Raw genomic sequence first — 17,751 nt, forward strand, 5'->3', positions numbered from 1 at the left:
AATACTGTATGGCATTGCAGGCTGTGAAGAGTGAGTAATTGATACAAAATAATCGTATATGTATGCCTTGCTCATGGAAACATTTAACTTGACCATTCCTCCTCCTCATCATCATTCCTTATCTTGTGTTTCTGTCTTTTACCCATCTTCCCTCATCCAATTTTCCTCTCCGTCTCACAGGGATTCCTTCAAACGTCTAAGTTTCCGCAAAGCTCAAGAGGAAAACTCCTGAGATGCCACGGCTCGCCTGAGAGAGAGCGCTACAGAGAGGAAGGGGAGGCTGTCACACAACCAAGAGAGGAAAAAAGAGAGAAGATAAGATGAAAGAGAAGAAAAAACAAGGAAAGGAACTGCTGTTGATACCCTTGCACTCCTCTGCACTGGAGCAGTACATTGTGTCCACAATGAAGGACAGTTTCCCAACAGTCCAGCAGTGTTTATTAATGGCTACTCTACATCCACTTTTATAATGTCATGGTTGTTTGTTACAGGAGGCGAGAGGAGAGTTAGCACATAAAAATATGGAAGTGGGAATCTCAAACAAAGTGTAGCTTATTGAGCATTTCACTGTAAAATCTTCAGATGCTTTGGCTCTGTTGATTCCTCCTTTTTTTAATAGATAACTGCAAGTCCTAATAATGCTGCAAACATTTCCTCTGGGTTGGTAAAGAGGCAGACTAGAATTCCTCTTTAAAGGTCGTTGCTGGCCCAGGGCCTGTATGTGTGCCAATTATGCTCGTGCCCTGTGTGTATGTGTATATAAATGTGTGAATGGATGTGTGTTTATTTAGATAATGTTTGGAGTAGAATATTTTGGTGCCATACTGAAGTCACTTTGTACTCCGTGATGATAAATGATTCTGTTATGTGCTAAAAGGCCTCTGAAATTCCACTCCAGGCGTCTATGCATGAAATGTGCCAGTTAGAGCAGCAAGAGTATGGATGGATTTATGCACTGGAAAAATGGACACAATTTCCTGTGTGAGCTCCTAAGGCCATTCTTTGTCTTAATACTGTTGGGCATACCGCACCTGGCTAATGGAAGTGTTAACTTATTGAGAGTTATCTGATGTAATAACACAGGAGGCAGATAGACTTATCTGAGGCTCTAAATTACACACAGCTAATCTCTAAATCCACATTTTTTTATATAGTATAGGTATTACATCAGACAGTTACAAAGATGTTTACAAAGATATGAAAAACTATTTTGCATTTTATTTTATGGAAATGAATTTTTAGATAAATAATAGCAATAATGATATTAATTGGAAATATTATTCAGTAGGCAGGATTCAGTGATACAGGGAGTGTACTGTAACAATATCAGTGTATGTTCCAGTAGTACCTGATAGTCTATGTCCTACGATACACACAGTGCCAAATTTAATTCCTACCTTATTTACTTAGGAACTGAAATACTTAACTAGAAAGGCAACATTTCTAAAAGTCATTTCACACAGCTGTGCTTTGCAATGTAAATTATATGTATACTCCATATGTCATTCAATCACTGGAGACAGCATTTGTCCATTTAATTAAATGTGGAATTTGTAGGCCTACTTGTCATGCATAAAATGATGTTGAAGCAAGTGAATAAAACTTAATATATACACATTTGTCATCACTGTGTTTAGTGTGTTTTTAAACTTTTTACTTTCAAGAAATGGCCTTAAAAATATGTACTATTAATACTGTTACAGAGCTGTGTAACGTGATTACTGGCAATTGATAAATTGACGCTATTCGCAGACTTTAGCAGATTCAAGTCATCAATATGCCATCAGTATGGTTGTTATTCATTAATTGTATTCACATGTTATTCTGAAATGGTACAGTACTGTAATTTTATTTATTTATTTTTATTTAATATAGGCCTATTCCATTTTACTGGGGATTTTTTTTCAAAAGGTTACTGTGAGACAGTTTATTCAACTTCTTATTGATAAGTAAAATGTATCTCTGGTAAATATCTGCTAAAGGTTTATTCCACATGAATCTTGGATAAACTGACTATAGAAACCACAAAGGCGGGAAGAACTTGGGGCCAGGAAACTACAATCGTCTGCTGTCGCGTAAATATGACGTCATCGCCGCTCGACTTCGCCATGACGGACACAGGTTTGTTGTAGATTTCATTCACAACAAGTAATGCACGTACTCGTGAGTCCCAGACAGTGGAATGTTGACAGTTGATTTTTTTGACATTTTGTGAAGAAACACCGTTAGCTGCTAGTGATTAATGGCAGCACTGCCGCTGTCGGAAGTGTCCCGGAATACAGTGAGCCTACCTGTTTTGGACGTTGAGTTTTGAATGACAGCGAACTCACTCGTGAACTTTCTCGTGTCATAAGTTAGCTTCACGCCACCGTAAAGTTTAAAACTCAATCGTTAAACCAACATGACTCGTCTTTGTGCTGTCTTACTTACTGCACCGTCTAGTCCTCTCATATACGACTTCAATATGTGTATATAGCTACGTGTGCCAAGGTGCTATAGCATTACAGAAAGCTCTGTAACCTTCTACCCTGTAATTAAAAAACAAAAAACAAAGATCAAGGCTAACCCTGGATGATGGGAACAGTAACGTTATGTTGAATCTGGTCTGACTTTAGTATGCATAAAAGGCAAGCTCTTACCTGTTTTGCCTGCAAGGACACTGTATGCGCCCTGACCTGTCAGTTTAACCTTTCACAAGTTAATAACCTCTATCTATTTAATATCTATCTTTACTCCACTAAGCTCATAATGACACATTTTAAAATTTCTGGAGTCACTCTTTTGTTATTCCATTCAATAGTAACAGTATGCAGAAATACAGTAAACATAATCCCTACTCTAGAGTATTAGGAGCATATAGTTAGAAACAGAGCGGCCATATAAGTCAGATGTTTTTAGCCAGTACTTTTTTATTACTTTCCATAAGGGTTATTATGGCTTTTCTGTTTTTTTTTCTGTAGCTGACTGTAGATATTGTCCTTTGTTTTTGTTAGCTCAAATTTCTATGTATTCCTGCACTCAATAACGTCTAAGGATTTCCTACTGTAAACGGTAATTGCATGTGTCTTGCCATGCCTGCTTCATGCCCCTAGCATGCCAAATGGAAGGATTGTGACAGCAGAAACTATATAGAGAGCTTTAATAAAGGCTGGCTGCTTCAGACCTTTAGCTGTTCCTGGTGCTGGGCTAAGGTGTTTTGCTATTACTGCTTCATTAACACAGATCAAAATGGGATCAAGAAACTGTTTTCCTGTATGGAAACATTTGTGGAATGTGTGAACAGATGGAGTTTGGCATTTAAGTTTGAGCTTAGCATACAGACGCTGACAAATTTGGCTTCATTACTGTACACTGGCAGAACACTTAATTCACAAACTAAAATAAGTATACCTCAGCCCGCAGGAAGCTATAGAATATCATCTAATGAGTTTGTCAGAAACTTACATAAATATAGTCTGTCAATTACCCTAAGATAAAATGTTTGAATCTTGGAAACAAAAAAAATAAAGTTATATATTTCGTTCCTTCCCTTCTAGATTTAACCATCCTCTGCTCAGCTTTGACGCCATTTGTGTAACATGGAGCCAGACAAGGACCTAAACCCGGACATGGATGACCTTCCACTCCGAGCCAATACTAACCACATACTTGTCAGACATTATGTGCTGGACCTGACTATTCATTTTGACAGGAAGGTCATCAGTGGTAGTGTTGTTCTGTTCCTGGAGCCTTGCTCTGGATTAGGGACTAAGGCTGAGGATGACATTGGACCTGGAGCTGGGACTATAGAGGCCGGAGGGAGTCGGGATGTGTCCGTGTGTAGATCTTGCGATATGGATACAGTGGAGGATGGTACAAAAGGACTTGGGGAGACTACGACAAGGATGGAGAAGATGTCTGGTGCTAGTGAAATGGATGGAGCTGAATTTCAGGCTTTGTCTGCCGTGGGGTCGCAGACTGCATCTGAAACCGAAAACATTCAGTCTTCACATTCGTGGGAAACCACCAGTGACGATGATTTCACCTTAGTGCTCGACTGCTGTGACTTGGATGTGTCAAAGGTGGAAGAGGTGGACGTCACCTCTGTGTCATCCATGGTTGCATCTGAGAGGTCAGATGTCAGTTCAGTGAACCCACAAGCAGCCTTTATTCAGAACCTTATGTCAGTGCCCTCTAGCCGATGGAGACAGAAGCAACAGCTGTTTCTGCTGTGTAGCCGTGCCCATGGGGCTCAGGACGGCAGCTCACTGCATTTTCAGAGAGACCGATGGAGTCTGCAGGTGAGGAAGAAGGGGGTCGCGACACCTCAGGAGTTCCCTCGTGCTCTCAGGATCTGCTATGAGACGAGGCCAACCGGAGGCTCTGTGAGGTGGACCAAAGACCAGGACAACAGGTTTGTCTCAGGATAATAATAATAATAATAATGTCCCGCAGGGGAAATTACAATGTTTTCACTCTGTTGTTAGAATACACATTACACACAGGCCTGAAATACACACACACATGCTCAGTACACATGCACTAATGGAGAGATGTCAGAGTGAGGGGAGTGCAGCTGTCAATGGACAGAGCACTGACCCCTGAGCACTTTGGCAGTGCCAGGAGGTGAACTGGCACCTCTGCAGCTACCAGTCCACCACCATACTTTGGTACACCTAGGATGAAAACCCATGCCATAAAACAGTGGTTTCATAGTATGATTAGCCTTTATCTTAAATATTTTAACACTGGGAACTTGCAGCATGTCTGCTCTGATTTCTGTTACTCGAATTACAGTGTAATATTCTGAGCTTGCCATGTTAGCATTGAATAATACGGATTCATTAATTCACCCCTCAGGCTATTATGTTCTGTTCTGTGTGTAGATGCTTTACGTGTATGTGTGTGTTTCTGTTTGGTGGATCCTTTGAGCATTGAAATGATTGGGTTGTTTATAGTTTACCATTGTTTACCCTTCCAGGGTGTGTGTTTACACTGCCGGTTCTCCCATCAACAACCGAGCTCTCTTCCCCTGCCAGGAGCCGCCTGTTGCCATGTCAACATGGCATGCAACAGTACGGGCCCCCAGTGAGTGTGTGGTTTTGATGAGTGGGGAGGAGCAGGCTGTACCTATTGAGGACGGGGACACACGTAAGCTGTTATTTCACAAACCTTTTGTGACAACCAGTAGAAGTCGATTTTATTAATATAGCCCCAAATCACAAATTTACCTCAAGGGGCTTTCATTCTGTACATCATACAACACCTTTTATTTAAAAAAAATACAATTGTTGTAATTTATTTTGCTTTGCAGATTATTTTGTAAAATAAATAAGGTGGAAATATGTAATTTTGTGCCTTTTTTAGAGGTTGGCATGAGGGATAGGAATTGGTTGGGATGAAATAACAAGGTGCAAGATGAAAACAACATCAGACGGAATAGTAAAAAGTGAAACAAAATGGCAAATCAGTCCACATGTTTAATTTAATTTCTCTTACCATGATATCTGCCTGTTATCCTCTCTGTTTCCCTACCTTTGACATTTTCATCCTTTCTCTCTTCTCCTCCCTCTACTCTCTGCAGCCTTCTTAATCTGGAATTACTACGTCACTATGCCCATGCCTGCCTCCACCTTCACCTTGGCAGTGGGTCACTGGCACCAAGTCACAGCAGAAATTCCCCCAGCATTGGAAAGAGGGGTGAGGGCCGGGGCGCATTGTAGCAAGATCGCCAAACTCGGGGCTGGGCCTGGGGAATGGACCGAGGCTGACCTTAGGTCTGGGCTTGTAAGCTCCATTAGTGAAGTAGTAAAGGGCTCTCCACTCAAGACTGGCAGGTATTTTATTATTTTTCCTGTGTTCTTTTCTTCTTGTAAGACCTCCTCCTTCCAGACTGTTATTAAGCCAAGTCTGGCCTTTCAACATTCCATGGTGAAACTTTCCTTCTGCCGTATCAAAAATGGTGCAGGTGAAGTTAGTGTAGTGGATAGGATGCAGCACTCAATCAGCTTGTGTTCACAAGTACATTTCAGCTTCTACCATAGTACATTGGGTAAAGTGCCAAGCAGAAATTATCTTTGGACACCAAAAGAAGTAAATGTCACCTCAATTTTGTAGAGGTACAGGGTATAGAGTGCAGCCTGGGGCGTTAGAGAGGGCTGGCTTGCTGTGGGCAGGGCAGGGCTGGGCTGGGGTCTCCCTCTCCACTGGCCAGCAGGTTGGCAGGTCTGCCAGTGGTTTCCAGTAATCCTCCTCCTCCCCTCATGGTTTTCCTCCAGCAGCAGCCCATCTGTAGCCTGCTGCAGGCCCCAGGAATATCCCTCTACAAGGAAGGCCTTTATATTTAGTAAATGGCTGGAAGGAAACTTGGATGGCGCTCAAAACCTTTGGAATGGTTCTGATGCTGAGGATAGAGTTAGTGCTGGATATTAGATTTAGAGTGAATGAGATTGCATGTCGGCACCTAGGTATTTTTGGGATCACTGTGGTTTGCCTTTGTGACGTATATATTCCATATTTCCACTGCTTTCATTTCCATGCTTAGCACAGAGAGACAGGACACATTGTGCCATACTTGGTTCACCAACTCAACAACTGTATATCATTTCAATAAATTCATTAAATGGTCGTTATTAACCTTGGATTATTAAACTTTTCTCCCCCGGTTTCATCTGCTACAGCGGAGACCAGACCACCCGCTCAGACTCTGCATTCTGTTACTCTTCCCTTGAGGATGAGGGGCTCTCTGTAACTGATGATTCAGGCATGGTGGATGATGGCATCTGTTGTTCCCATGGCGACTACCCTTGCCGATTTACTGAGCAGTCGGCTAGGTCCCAGCGGGTGATTCCACACCGTGTGTTTGGCCCCGTCTGCTTGCTGCAGAAGGCCCAGGTGGAGTTTTGACAAAGAACCACTGAGACATGAGCTAAATATATTTTATGTAATTAGATTATAGACAGTTAGCATCAGTTAATGTTTGTGTCATTATGCCAACGGTTTTCAATTGCATTCTCTTGACAGAATGGTAAAAGTATGACACTGTATTCCCATGAGGACTGCTTAAAACATCCCTCATCCTCTAAATGGGAATTTCTAACTGGAATAACATTTATAAGTATTAAGTCCATCTGACCATCTGTCAGTTTTGAGCAGATGATGCCTCCAATGAGTCACAAAACATTCACAACAAACCGTAAGTGCAGTTGCCTCTAAATTGATACTTCTAGATATCCTCTGACCTGCAGCACATAGAACCATCATAGACATACGCAACACATATGTAGAAGAGCAAATAAATGTACTCACAAACTATTGTTATGTCCTTCCCTTCTGTATCAACATACACATCTGCTTCAGGTAAAACTCATTGTATAGTTGTCAGTTGTTTTGAGAAACTTGTTGCCTTCCTTTTGCAGGGAGTCCTCAAGCTGTTGCCTCGATGTTTGGCTGCAGCTCACACCGTTCTGGGTGTTCACCCCTTTCCTCGCCTTGATGTTCTCATCGTGCCGGCAGGATTCTCCAGTCTGGGCATGGCCAGGTAATGACACCCAGGTCTTTGGTAGAATGCTGGAAGGTAGGGCTGTGCAATTAATTGAAATGTAATCGTGATTATGATTTTGGCTCCCAATGATCACAAAAACAGAATAATTGAGAAAAACAATTATTTAGCTCATTACGTTTGGCAAGTAAACTGAAAAAATAAAGTTTAAATAGGAAAAGTATTAAGGCAAATTTCACAGTTCTATGTGTTTTTTTAACAGTTGATTTATTTAACTTTTTCCATTGTTTTTTAAGTTCAATAATTGCAACATATTTCCAGAAGTCAACGAGTAATCGTGTTAAATTATCGTGATTTCAATATTGATTGAAATAATCATGATTATATTTTTTTCCATAATTGAGCAGCCCTAGTGGAAGGTGTGAATTGGGCAAAATGCCGGAGAGAGCAAAGGGTAAAGAAGTAAGGAAGACAGAGAAAACTAGTTGAATTGGCTCATATGTTTAAAATTAGTGTGAAGTAGATAACTTTAAAGGCCCAGTGTGTAACGTGTTTAGTTGTTCATTATCAAAATCTGTGTTGCCCATTCACAAACTTGTCCTTTTTCATGAATATTTACCACCACCATCAATTCCAAGTATTCCTATTGGCTTGACATTTTACATTTGCGTTTGCATGAACTCTGGTAGACGCTCCATATTCATGCGCCATCTTGAAATACGTTAGCCAGTAAGGGACATACAGGACATACTGCTCTGCCTTTTGTGTTTTCGCTGTCACACGATTAACTCATAGGTGCTGCTTATGCTGCTAATGGGTATCGTTGCTTCCCGGCCCCGGCAAGTTTGAAGAAGGAAACATGGAGGACCACACGTATTGAAAAACCATATTTCAGGAACCGGAGTCTTCTTCGCCCAGAAAAAGAAAAAGGATATTGAAAAGAGCAAGAGACCGGCTTTTTGAAGCGTGAAGGCTACCGTAGCTGTAATACGTACTTTGCAAGAGTTGCAATATATGATCTCAACGCTAGATGGGAGAAATTCCTACACATTGGACCTTTAAGAGGTATTTTGTGTATTAGGTGTTCAAGGAATTAACGCTAAAGAATTACAAGTTTTTAAACCTTCACTAACTGATTTTTTTGACCACTTGGGGTCTAGCAGAAACAACATTTGAGCACATTACTGACCAATTATAATCTTTTAAGTTAATATGGTAAACAGTTGCCTTTTTACACATCCAGAAGATACAGAGCAACATTATCATTCATTTTCTGATGAACTTACTGTAAGTCCAATATTCATTTTCCTGTTGGCTCAGTTTTGGTCTCCACCATCTCCAGAGGGGAAATATCTCGCTCCTAACTGCTAAATGCTCCGATATGTTCACCCGCTAGTAGCTAAATTAGTCTGTTTGGATATGATGCTGATGAGAGCTGTGAGAGTGAACCAAAACAGTAAAGTCGCACGCCGTAAAACCAAAATGAGTTGAAAGATGCTAAAATGCTCAATTAAGGTCTATGGAGGTGTTACTGCAAGCAACCCTTGTATTCTAGTGTCATTTTTAAGGCCCATTTTTGGACAGTAATTTACAAGTTGTAAAGAAACAGAACATCAAAGCTTTGCCACAACAACGTCAGTACTTTGTTGTTTTTCAACTTTAGCCTGCTGCTTCTGGTTTGGTTTTTCAAGTAAAATGTTTCTGGGTTGCATGATTAATGACATACTTCACATTTCCAGACCCTCTCACTCTGTCTCAATCTTCTTCATGGAGATCTTCCACATTGGAATTCTTTGTTGAAATAAAGAGTCCAACTCCTTCCAAACTCTGTTTAATCACTTGTCATCCCTCCTTTTCCCCATCATAACCACTTTCAACACTGGCTTCAATGATGTTTAAGCTGCTAGCACGTCTGGGGTGCTAATAAAAGGATGTGTTTCAGTTGTGAGTTTGAGCCTAAATGCTGCCACTTTCAGCAGGAAAAGTAACATTAAAATACTCAAGCAGTGCTACATTGAAGCCAGACAAAATGTAAACATAAAAGTTGGCAGACAAAGGATTGTTTTAGCCTTTTCACTAGGCCTCTACTTAAACACCTTTTCCATCCACTACCCCTGGCTTCTTTCATTGTCCCATCATTAATCCACTACTTTCCATGACTTTTTCTATTCTGTCCCTTCCTTCATGCCTTTTCCAAAACGCTACTCCCCCCTTTCCTCATCCCATTTCCAAAACTTGCCAACTCTTTCTTCCTTTATCCCAATTTCCATCCCAAACATCTTTCTTCTTCTACGATTTCCCACAACTTAACCTGCTCACACTTTTTTTACATTTTTGATGTTGACACTCTCAGTCAAGTTTACACTATATTTTCTCCATCCCTTCCTCCAAACATAACATGGTTTTTCCTTCTTCATTAATTTGTTTTTTCTTACCTTTAGAGACGCCCTAACCCTTAACCCCAACCCTCTGGATGAGAGAGGTGGCTAACCTCTTCTTTGGGCGCAGCTTCATTGACTCAGCGAGCCAGTCAATAGTCTGCTGTGTTATATCATTTTTTTTTTTTTTACTAGAAGAGATTTCAGGTGGTCTGCAGGCTCTCTGCTCCACACTAGACCTATGTGTATTTATGTATGTATGTTTATGTGCAGCTTTAGTGGAGGTCTGGGGGCAGATGGGTGGGCGCAAAGCCACAGGATGACAGATTCATTGTCCTTTGCACTATCGATAATTCTGCTCTATGTATTTCTTTTTTCCCTCTTTAGCTCGTGTCGGCTCCACTCGTTTTCTATATTTATCCCCTTTTTATTACTTTACTCCCCCCGTTTTCTGTAATCATTCTATCCTGAAAATCGGTAGTGTCCTGCTTCTGTCACTTCTTCTTCACCCTACACTGTCTCTTTTTTCTCTTTTCATCTCCTGACTTTCTATCGCTCTCTTTGCCCTCATAATATCCTTAAATCTTCAAGCCCCCTGTATTTGCAGTTCTTCTCTGTCCTCTCCATTTCTCTGTACGTTCAATCACTCTCCAGTCCGGCCTCTAGTATTCTACAATAGTAATAGTTTCCCTGGAAATCAAGTTTTATATTCTCTCTGCAATATGGTACTTTCAGCTGGCATATGGTATGCCTGTAGATATGACTGCAAGCCAGCCAGTAGCCATATGAATTAAGTTAAAATTGGAAATTGAAGCAAAATAAAGACCATCAATGTCTGGTCTTTTTTTAAATTGTGTTGATAAAGTACACTGATTAGGGTGGTCAGTGAACATCCCAGTGTCTGCGGTCTACAACCACAGTCTCTCTTTCTCTCCGTCTGGCTTTTTTCTCTCCCTCGTCGGCCTCTCTGGAGAAAAGGGCCCCAGACAGGACATGAGCTCATACCTGAATATGTATTCAGTGTGAATTTCTGACGTTGTAGCCAAGAGTGGTCTCAATCAGAAATATTTGAAGGACAGAGGGTGACAGAACGGACACTCTCTGCACCTAGTTCTCAACTTTGCATACTTATTTTGACTACTTCACCCAACAGAGTGCTCTTTGATCCACGGAAAATCTTTCCCCTCATCTTGTGAAAATCTGTCTCTCTGCTGTATTTATATTGAACGGACATCAAGTGCTAACACAGAGGCTGTTCTGCTGTGGCTGTTGCCTGACGGATGTTTTCTTTTCCTTATGAGGATAGCTCCTAGGCACTTATCCCTCTTGGCCTGGCTGCTTAGACCCCAGTTAGCTGCAGATGACAGAGAAGAGATTAAGGGCCTTCATTAAGCTTCAGACAGCACCTGCACTGACTCCCTATAAAACTCTGCATGGGTCTCAACCCAATGTCAACTCACTGCATCCTCCCCTCAGTGCGGGTGGTTCGGTCCTGCATGCCTCCCCACTTAACCACAGGGTTGTGCCATAGGGAAGCAGGGAGGTCAACCAAAATGGAAGCATAGATTGAGATGGAGATGAGAGAGAGAGAGAGAGAGATGAAGAGGGTAAAGGCAAGGTTCACGACAGGCCGGCGGACCCCCAGGATGTGGGAGAGGATGTGTGGATTATTCCCAGCAACAAAAGCCATTAGCCCCTGGAAGGACTTCAGAGACTGGCGCTATTTAATCTAGAGATTGGGAGGTATGTGGGCCCCAGTGCTTGGGACCAAGCCAAGCCCAATTTATGTGCAGTGCCCCAGTGGAAACAGCAGGAGTGGAGGGGCTATAGGACAGGGAGCTGTGGCAAGAAGGCACAAAGCTGTTGTAGTCTGATACAAAGAAGGGAGGGCAAAATTTAAAAATGGGGGAGGATTCACAGTGGCATGAAGTTTTTATTCTGAGATACGGAGAGGGAGGGCAGGAAACCGAAGATTAAGGAGTCAAGTAAGGGCAGGTCTGCATTCAAGGGCTGTGTCGCGTACAATGCACCCACACAGCTTTCTGATTCACTAACACACACACACACACACACACACGCAAATGCAGCTTCCAGAAGATGAAGCCATGTCAGCTGTACATAGGATTTCACATAACCAATTTTTGTTTAAAAAACAATGAGAGAGAATATAAATTTCTTATATTTTAACATATTTATTGTGTGCTACTTTGGCTCCAAGAGTTCTTTAGCAGTCCAAGTTATCATCAGATGCATATTAGCCTGCAACATGTACAGTATATGCCAAACAATATCTTCTCTTTCTTTTTGTCGGTACACTTTCATGTTGTCCTTCTGTTTGTTTTTTTCTGTTCCTATGACAAGAAAGGCTAAGAGAGTGGAATGTAGAAGCACTGCTGTGTGTCTTCTGCCCATGGTATTAGTAAAACATTTAAGACATTGCGGATAAGGGAGTAAAAGAAAAATACAGTATGGTTAAACATTGGAGTATGGATGAGGGATGAAGAGGTGTCTGAGATAAGCAGAAACAAAACAGCATGAAAGAGTTGCCGCCAGTGAGCACAGTTGGGGAATCCCTTAAAGTTACTTATGTTTCCAGTCCGTATAAAAAAGCTCATTGTCCTGAGCGATTGAAGGACATGGGAATGTTGTAAACCAAAGCTCTTTAATATAATGAATCTGCTCCGAGCTGTCATGGTCAGACCTCCCACTGTTTCCTGACATTAGTAATTAGTGTGTTTGTGTGTTTATATGTGCAGTTGAACATTTGTGTTTTTATTTGTATGTGCCTTAGCTCATACGCTTTTCCCCCCCTTTTTTTATTTAGATGTGTAATCTCCTCATCACATCTCAACCACGTCATTTGGTTCAGACTGGGAGTTACAGGAAGGGCACAGCATTTCCTCTTCGCTCTTTGAAGCTGAGGGCTGTGTGTCCCAAAGCGCTGGCTGGACTTGTAAGAATAATCGTAGATCACTGTGTTTGCAGCGTGTCCAAATGAAGACATGTCTGACGTCCCTGAGAGAGCGGTGGTTTCCCTGCATTTTGTTGAGAAATGACACAAGGGTTGAAACAGGCCTTTTAGTAGTGCGGGTGATCTGGGTTTTGTTTTGCTTCACTATAGACAGACAGATTCCTGTGCTTGTGTTTGTATGAATGCTTGCATTGTTCAAATGTTCAAATAAGGGTGTAAGGATGTGTATTTAGAGGGATGGCATGATGTTAGAGGAATGCTAAACAGATCATTTGTCATTGCCTGTTGTCTGTTGTTTTTCTCTGGTGGGGAAATGAACAAAATTCAGTTCAGTTAACATATTTTAGAGGGGTTATCCTTATGTTTTAGCTGTATTAGAGCCAGATTAATGCGTAATCCTTAGTTGTTGCTGTTGGGATTTTTTGTGACAAGGGAAAGAAGGGCCGCCCCACACCCCTTGATGGCGGGCTCTGATAAACCCACTCTCATACGTACTTGAAAATATCTCTCTCAACACGTCTCATTGCACTTTTATTACCAGCTTCCTTCATTATCGCTGTTGTTTTCAATTAGAATAACACAAACACATTGCACAAACAGACTTCTTTCAAACACGTTTATTGCCAAAATAGTTTTCTCCAACTATACGCATAAGTTTCCCTTGCATTACATTTCTCATTCTCCTGTTTTGTTTTATTCCTTTTATGCAACTCTCCCCTCAGGGGTGGCTGCCCGAAGAAATGGGGAGAAAAAGGATCAAGTAGTTAAACTGCTTGTTCCTTTTGCAGCACAGCCAAACTAGGCAGCCATATAACTGTCACAGGCACTAGGTAAAAGTTATGACTGGTGTATACCTCTTGACCTCTCTAAGTGGCACTGGAGGATTTTCAGCCTGACTTCAGTTGACTGCATTGTTTGTTTATGGGCTAGCAGGAAGTTACATTGGCCATTGGTCCCTGTTGGGAGGAAGTAGGGAACTTGAGTGCCGGGGGGAGTTAGTACCCTGCAGGATAATCCCCCGTTGCCCTAGAGCTCTTTAGTGAGCTTTAGTGAGCTTAAAGAGTTTTTCATCTTTAATAGGACCAGACCAGTGTTTTTTCATGTTTTAACCCAATAACTAGAAATCACATATTCTTCACATTACTGCCGACCATTTCCCAAAGCATACCACACGTTTTTTGAGATATTGGGTTTTTATTAATGTCCGTATGGTAGAAATTGTTGTGACATTACATTATTCCCACATAATAATTCAGCTACTAGAGAGTATTTATTTCAAACTTGCTTCCAAACAGCAACCTTTTAATGCAAGAAACCAATCAAATTCACATTATACTGTAGTCTTCACAACCTACATGTATGCTAATTGTTAGTCTTATCAGCTTGTTTTTCCAAAAACAAAGCAAATGAATTTGATGGCAGCCGACTCAACTCTTAACCACTGCACTAATAACTTGATTTGCAATGAGACACTAACCTTAATGGATTATAATTTCTAAGTTTCTGCAAGCTATTTTTCATGGTATACCGAAATGACTGGTCACTGATGGTTCCTTGGAATTGAGGAAATAAATCTAAAAACTTGAATACTTTACAAAGTGGTCAGTAATAATGGGATGAATCATGCAAAACCACCAGCATTTGAAAGATAAAGCTGATTAAGGAAAGATTATTCACTTTGAGGAAAGGCATGGTTGGTTGCTATCATCTTAAATGGTAAGTAAATGAAATATAACAGCAGACCACCAAATGCAAATTTAAAAGATTAGATGTTAATCTTAACCTGCCCAAGTTTCTAACATTATTCTCACTCTTTCGCCTCATTGGCCATGATTTCCCATCACTTTGCACCCTTACTGAATTGCACCTCCTGCCTCCTTATTGACCTATTTCGTCCTCTTTTTCTCTGTTCCTCCTTACTCCATTTCTTTCCCAGTCCTCCCACTGCTTGTCCTCCCCTCTTCCATCTGATCTCTCAGTGGATTTCTTGCCTTTCTGCTCTCCTCTCCAGTTTGATCTGTGAAGTAACCCTAGAAGTGTGCGACACAGACCTGCTCTTTCAGGAGGCAGTTCAGGGTGGGGTGGGCGGGATGTGGGGGGTCGAACTTTTTGGCACGGGAGACAGCTGTTAATCAAATAGTCAAGGATGAGGTGTTTCTTTCTTCCTACCTTGAGTGGATCTCCCTCTCTTCTGTAGCCACACAAAAGATCCTGACGAATTGAAAAGGCATCTCTGCATGCCTGCACCTGGACAGAAGGAGAGGGAGTGTCAGGTGCACACTTTTAAAGTGATTGCAAGTAGTTAAGAATTTTAGGTGAGCTTTATTTCTTTTTCTATACAGTTCCCCTTGTTCCTCTGCTCACCTCCTGCTGAACACACACGGGACACAAGCTTTGGCCTTCTCTATACATCTCTTCTTGCTTCCTCGACTCTTTTTCTTGGTCAGACCTTCCTCTGTGCTCTTAACGAAGATAGCAGGGTCCAGTTTAGTGAGTGTTTTGTTATTACAGGAACATTCCTTTCTAGTTATCTTGGGCCTCTCAACTTCCCTTCTCTATCTGCAGTATAGGTTTACCTGCTCTCCTACAGTACCTTCTCACAACTGAAGGAGCCATCTTTAAAGGGATATTTCACCGTTGGAAAGATGAATATATCTTTAAATTGGGTCACTTATGTAGTAGAAATGTGAAAAGCTTTTAGAAATTTGTGAAAATGTGTTTTTGGCTCATGTGGATGAAAGACACCAAATCCCAGAATGCACTTGCTTCGCTGCTTTAGAGTACACTCCCATGCCACTAGGGCGAAGCTCACGTAGTGTGTCGAGTATTTCATCTGTAATAAAGTTTCCTGCATATTCTCCGATCTGTACCAATGTATCCCGGTGGTACACGTGTGCAGTAATTTGAATGCACATAATTGCAAAGCTGCTGAGAGACTTACTGTTTAGGGAGGATTCAAGATGGCTGACGCTCGTTTTGCTTCGGCAATCTTCGGAGAAAGACGACAGTCCAAACCCCTATGGGCGGGTTGAAAACATGTGGAAGTAGCTCCTACTACTGGCTGTAGTCCATTGCCTCTGGTCAAAAATTCTTCTGATGATGCAAAAATTGTCATTTTCCATTATCGGAAGATTTTTTTCCAGACCCACAATACAGAGATCTCTCGTCTCAGGAGGACATGAGGGAGGGAAGCACGCTCATTCGAAAATACTACCGGGTTTCTACTGATACAAAGCTTAATGCTAAATCGGTGAAGTATCCCTTTAACTCTTCCACAGCTTGACAGGACAGAGTTATACTGTACTTTTTGATGTGAACATTCAAGTATTTCTCCTCAGGAATAATCAGAATTTTTTTTATTTATGCTAGTTTTTAAATTTCATATTTGTTGCATGTGCTGTTTTTTTCCCAGGTGCCATACGTATATGCTTCCATTGTCATCAGTTGTTGGTGAGTGTTGCTTTGAATTGCCCCCAGATGTGAACCTGCTGACAACAGCTGGCATATAGTACTACATTTAACAGTAACATAGACGCACTGTTCCATAACTCTGGATTACAGGCTGTGGCAAGACAGGCTTGTCACTGCACACCCATTCTACTAACTAATGGATGAGTCCATAGGACCCATTCCCTGGAGTGATGGATGGGTCTATTGTATGGCGTAGGGGACGCTGCTGCTCCTGCTTTTGGTGTGCAACCTGGGGAGTGTGTGATAGTGGAACCTAGAGGCTGGGGGTAATTTCATTTGTCTGTGCAAAGCCAGGCGGCTTAATGTCTGTGGGACCTCTGCGCTGAACCGGCCAAAATGAAATATTTGAAACAAAGTGCTGTGAAATGCTCGGTGGTAATGCTTCCGATGTCTGGGTTTGCTTTTAGCCTTGGGGAGAGAACTGTGCTCCATGCTAGACTACCAGTTGCTGTTGCAATAGGCTGTTTTTAGCCACATGGCTCTATGGATGGCAGTGTCTGTCTGTCATTCTGTATGTTGGGTGGTCAATCCACCAATACAGACATTAATGGACATTCAATTACTTTTTTGATCCCCTAAAAGTTTCTATAGTGCCACCAGCAGATCAAAGTTTTTTATTTATCCTATTAAATATTTCAAAATCTGCTACATTGACACAACTAGACACTTAATCATAATGATGTTGGTGATCCCCCTTTTCTTTAGTGCCACCATGAGGTTTAAATTTGTGTCATTTTCATGGACTTTGTTGTCATAAGAAAAAAAAGAATATTGCCGTCTTATCTTTGACGCATTCGACTTTACAGTCACAGTGTCTGGGCTGCATTCCTCCTCGTGTTAATACCTGTTGATTTTTCTTGTACCACGTACAGAATTAGTTTTTTTCCCAGTAATTATCTATTGTGGTATGGTTTAAGTGTGTTGTTGCAATAGTACTTACATCAAACACCTTCAACCCACGCTATATTCATCAGCTGCAGGTTTTTGTCTGACAGGCAGGCAGCCCAGCCAGGTGGCAGCCTGAAACCTCTGTATTGGCGACAGCTCTGCTCACTGGCTAATTCAACTTCGATCTCGCCTTCATCCATCTTTCCATTCTGTCAAACACTTCTTATATAGCCTCGCAGTACTGAGCGGTCTCACTTTCCATCTCCTCACTGTCTCATTTGCTCACGTTACATAAGAGAGAAAATAATTAGTCTATTTATTACCCTACAGGCAAGAAAACGACTCAAATTATAATCCTGTGAAATAGATTGTTCCTGTCTTTTTCATTGAGGCGATAGTGGAAGCCAGAAGAGGGTTCTGAGTGCTGTGTGATGAGTGATGGAGTTTGCATGCAAATAGCTGCACTGATACAGGAATGTGGGTTATGTCACATAAATGTCATGTCGACACCTCCCTTAGGCTGATCGGCAGGGTCTTATTGTAGCCAGATGAACTCATACTGC

The 17,751-nt window shown here is 41.5% G+C and overlaps 2 protein-coding genes across 9 annotated transcripts in view; both read left to right on the plus strand.

Annotated features, from left to right (window-relative positions):
• Positions 1-1,624, plus strand: part of dock8 (dedicator of cytokinesis 8) — a 59,737-nt gene extending 58,113 nt beyond the window's left edge. For all 4 annotated transcript variants that reach the window (XM_028578726.1, XM_028578728.1, XM_028578727.1 and 1 more), the window contains one exon: positions 181-1,624. In XM_028578726.1, coding sequence (XP_028434527.1) covers positions 181-232 — 52 coding nt within the window. In that variant the 3' untranslated portion in view covers positions 233-1,624. The remainder of the gene's footprint in view (positions 1-180) is intronic.
• A 431-nt stretch (positions 1,625-2,055) lies between these two features.
• aopep (aminopeptidase O (putative)) overlaps positions 2,056-17,751 on the plus strand; it is a 71,649-nt gene continuing 55,953 nt past the window's right edge. For 3 of the 5 annotated variants that reach the window (XR_003692613.1, XM_028578733.1, XM_028578736.1), the window contains exons 1-6: positions 2,111-2,180; positions 3,537-4,393; positions 4,961-5,130; positions 5,564-5,816; positions 6,660-6,873; positions 7,398-7,519. Coding sequence is in view for 4 of the 5 variants with exons in the window: in XM_028578733.1 (XP_028434534.1) it covers positions 3,579-4,393; positions 4,961-5,130; positions 5,564-5,816; positions 6,660-6,873; positions 7,398-7,519 (1,574 nt within the window). In the remaining variant the exon portion in view is untranslated. Of the gene's footprint in view, positions 2,181-2,993; positions 3,052-3,536; positions 4,394-4,960; positions 5,131-5,563; positions 5,817-6,659; positions 6,874-7,397; positions 7,520-17,751 lie in introns of those variants that run through there. The other 2 variants (XM_028578734.1, XM_028578735.1) reach the window with 2 other exon arrangements.

The sequence above is a fragment of the Perca flavescens genome, chromosome 5 (genome assembly GCF_004354835.1).
Source record: "Perca flavescens isolate YP-PL-M2 chromosome 5, PFLA_1.0, whole genome shotgun sequence".
NCBI lineage: Eukaryota > Metazoa > Chordata > Actinopteri > Perciformes > Percidae > Perca > Perca flavescens.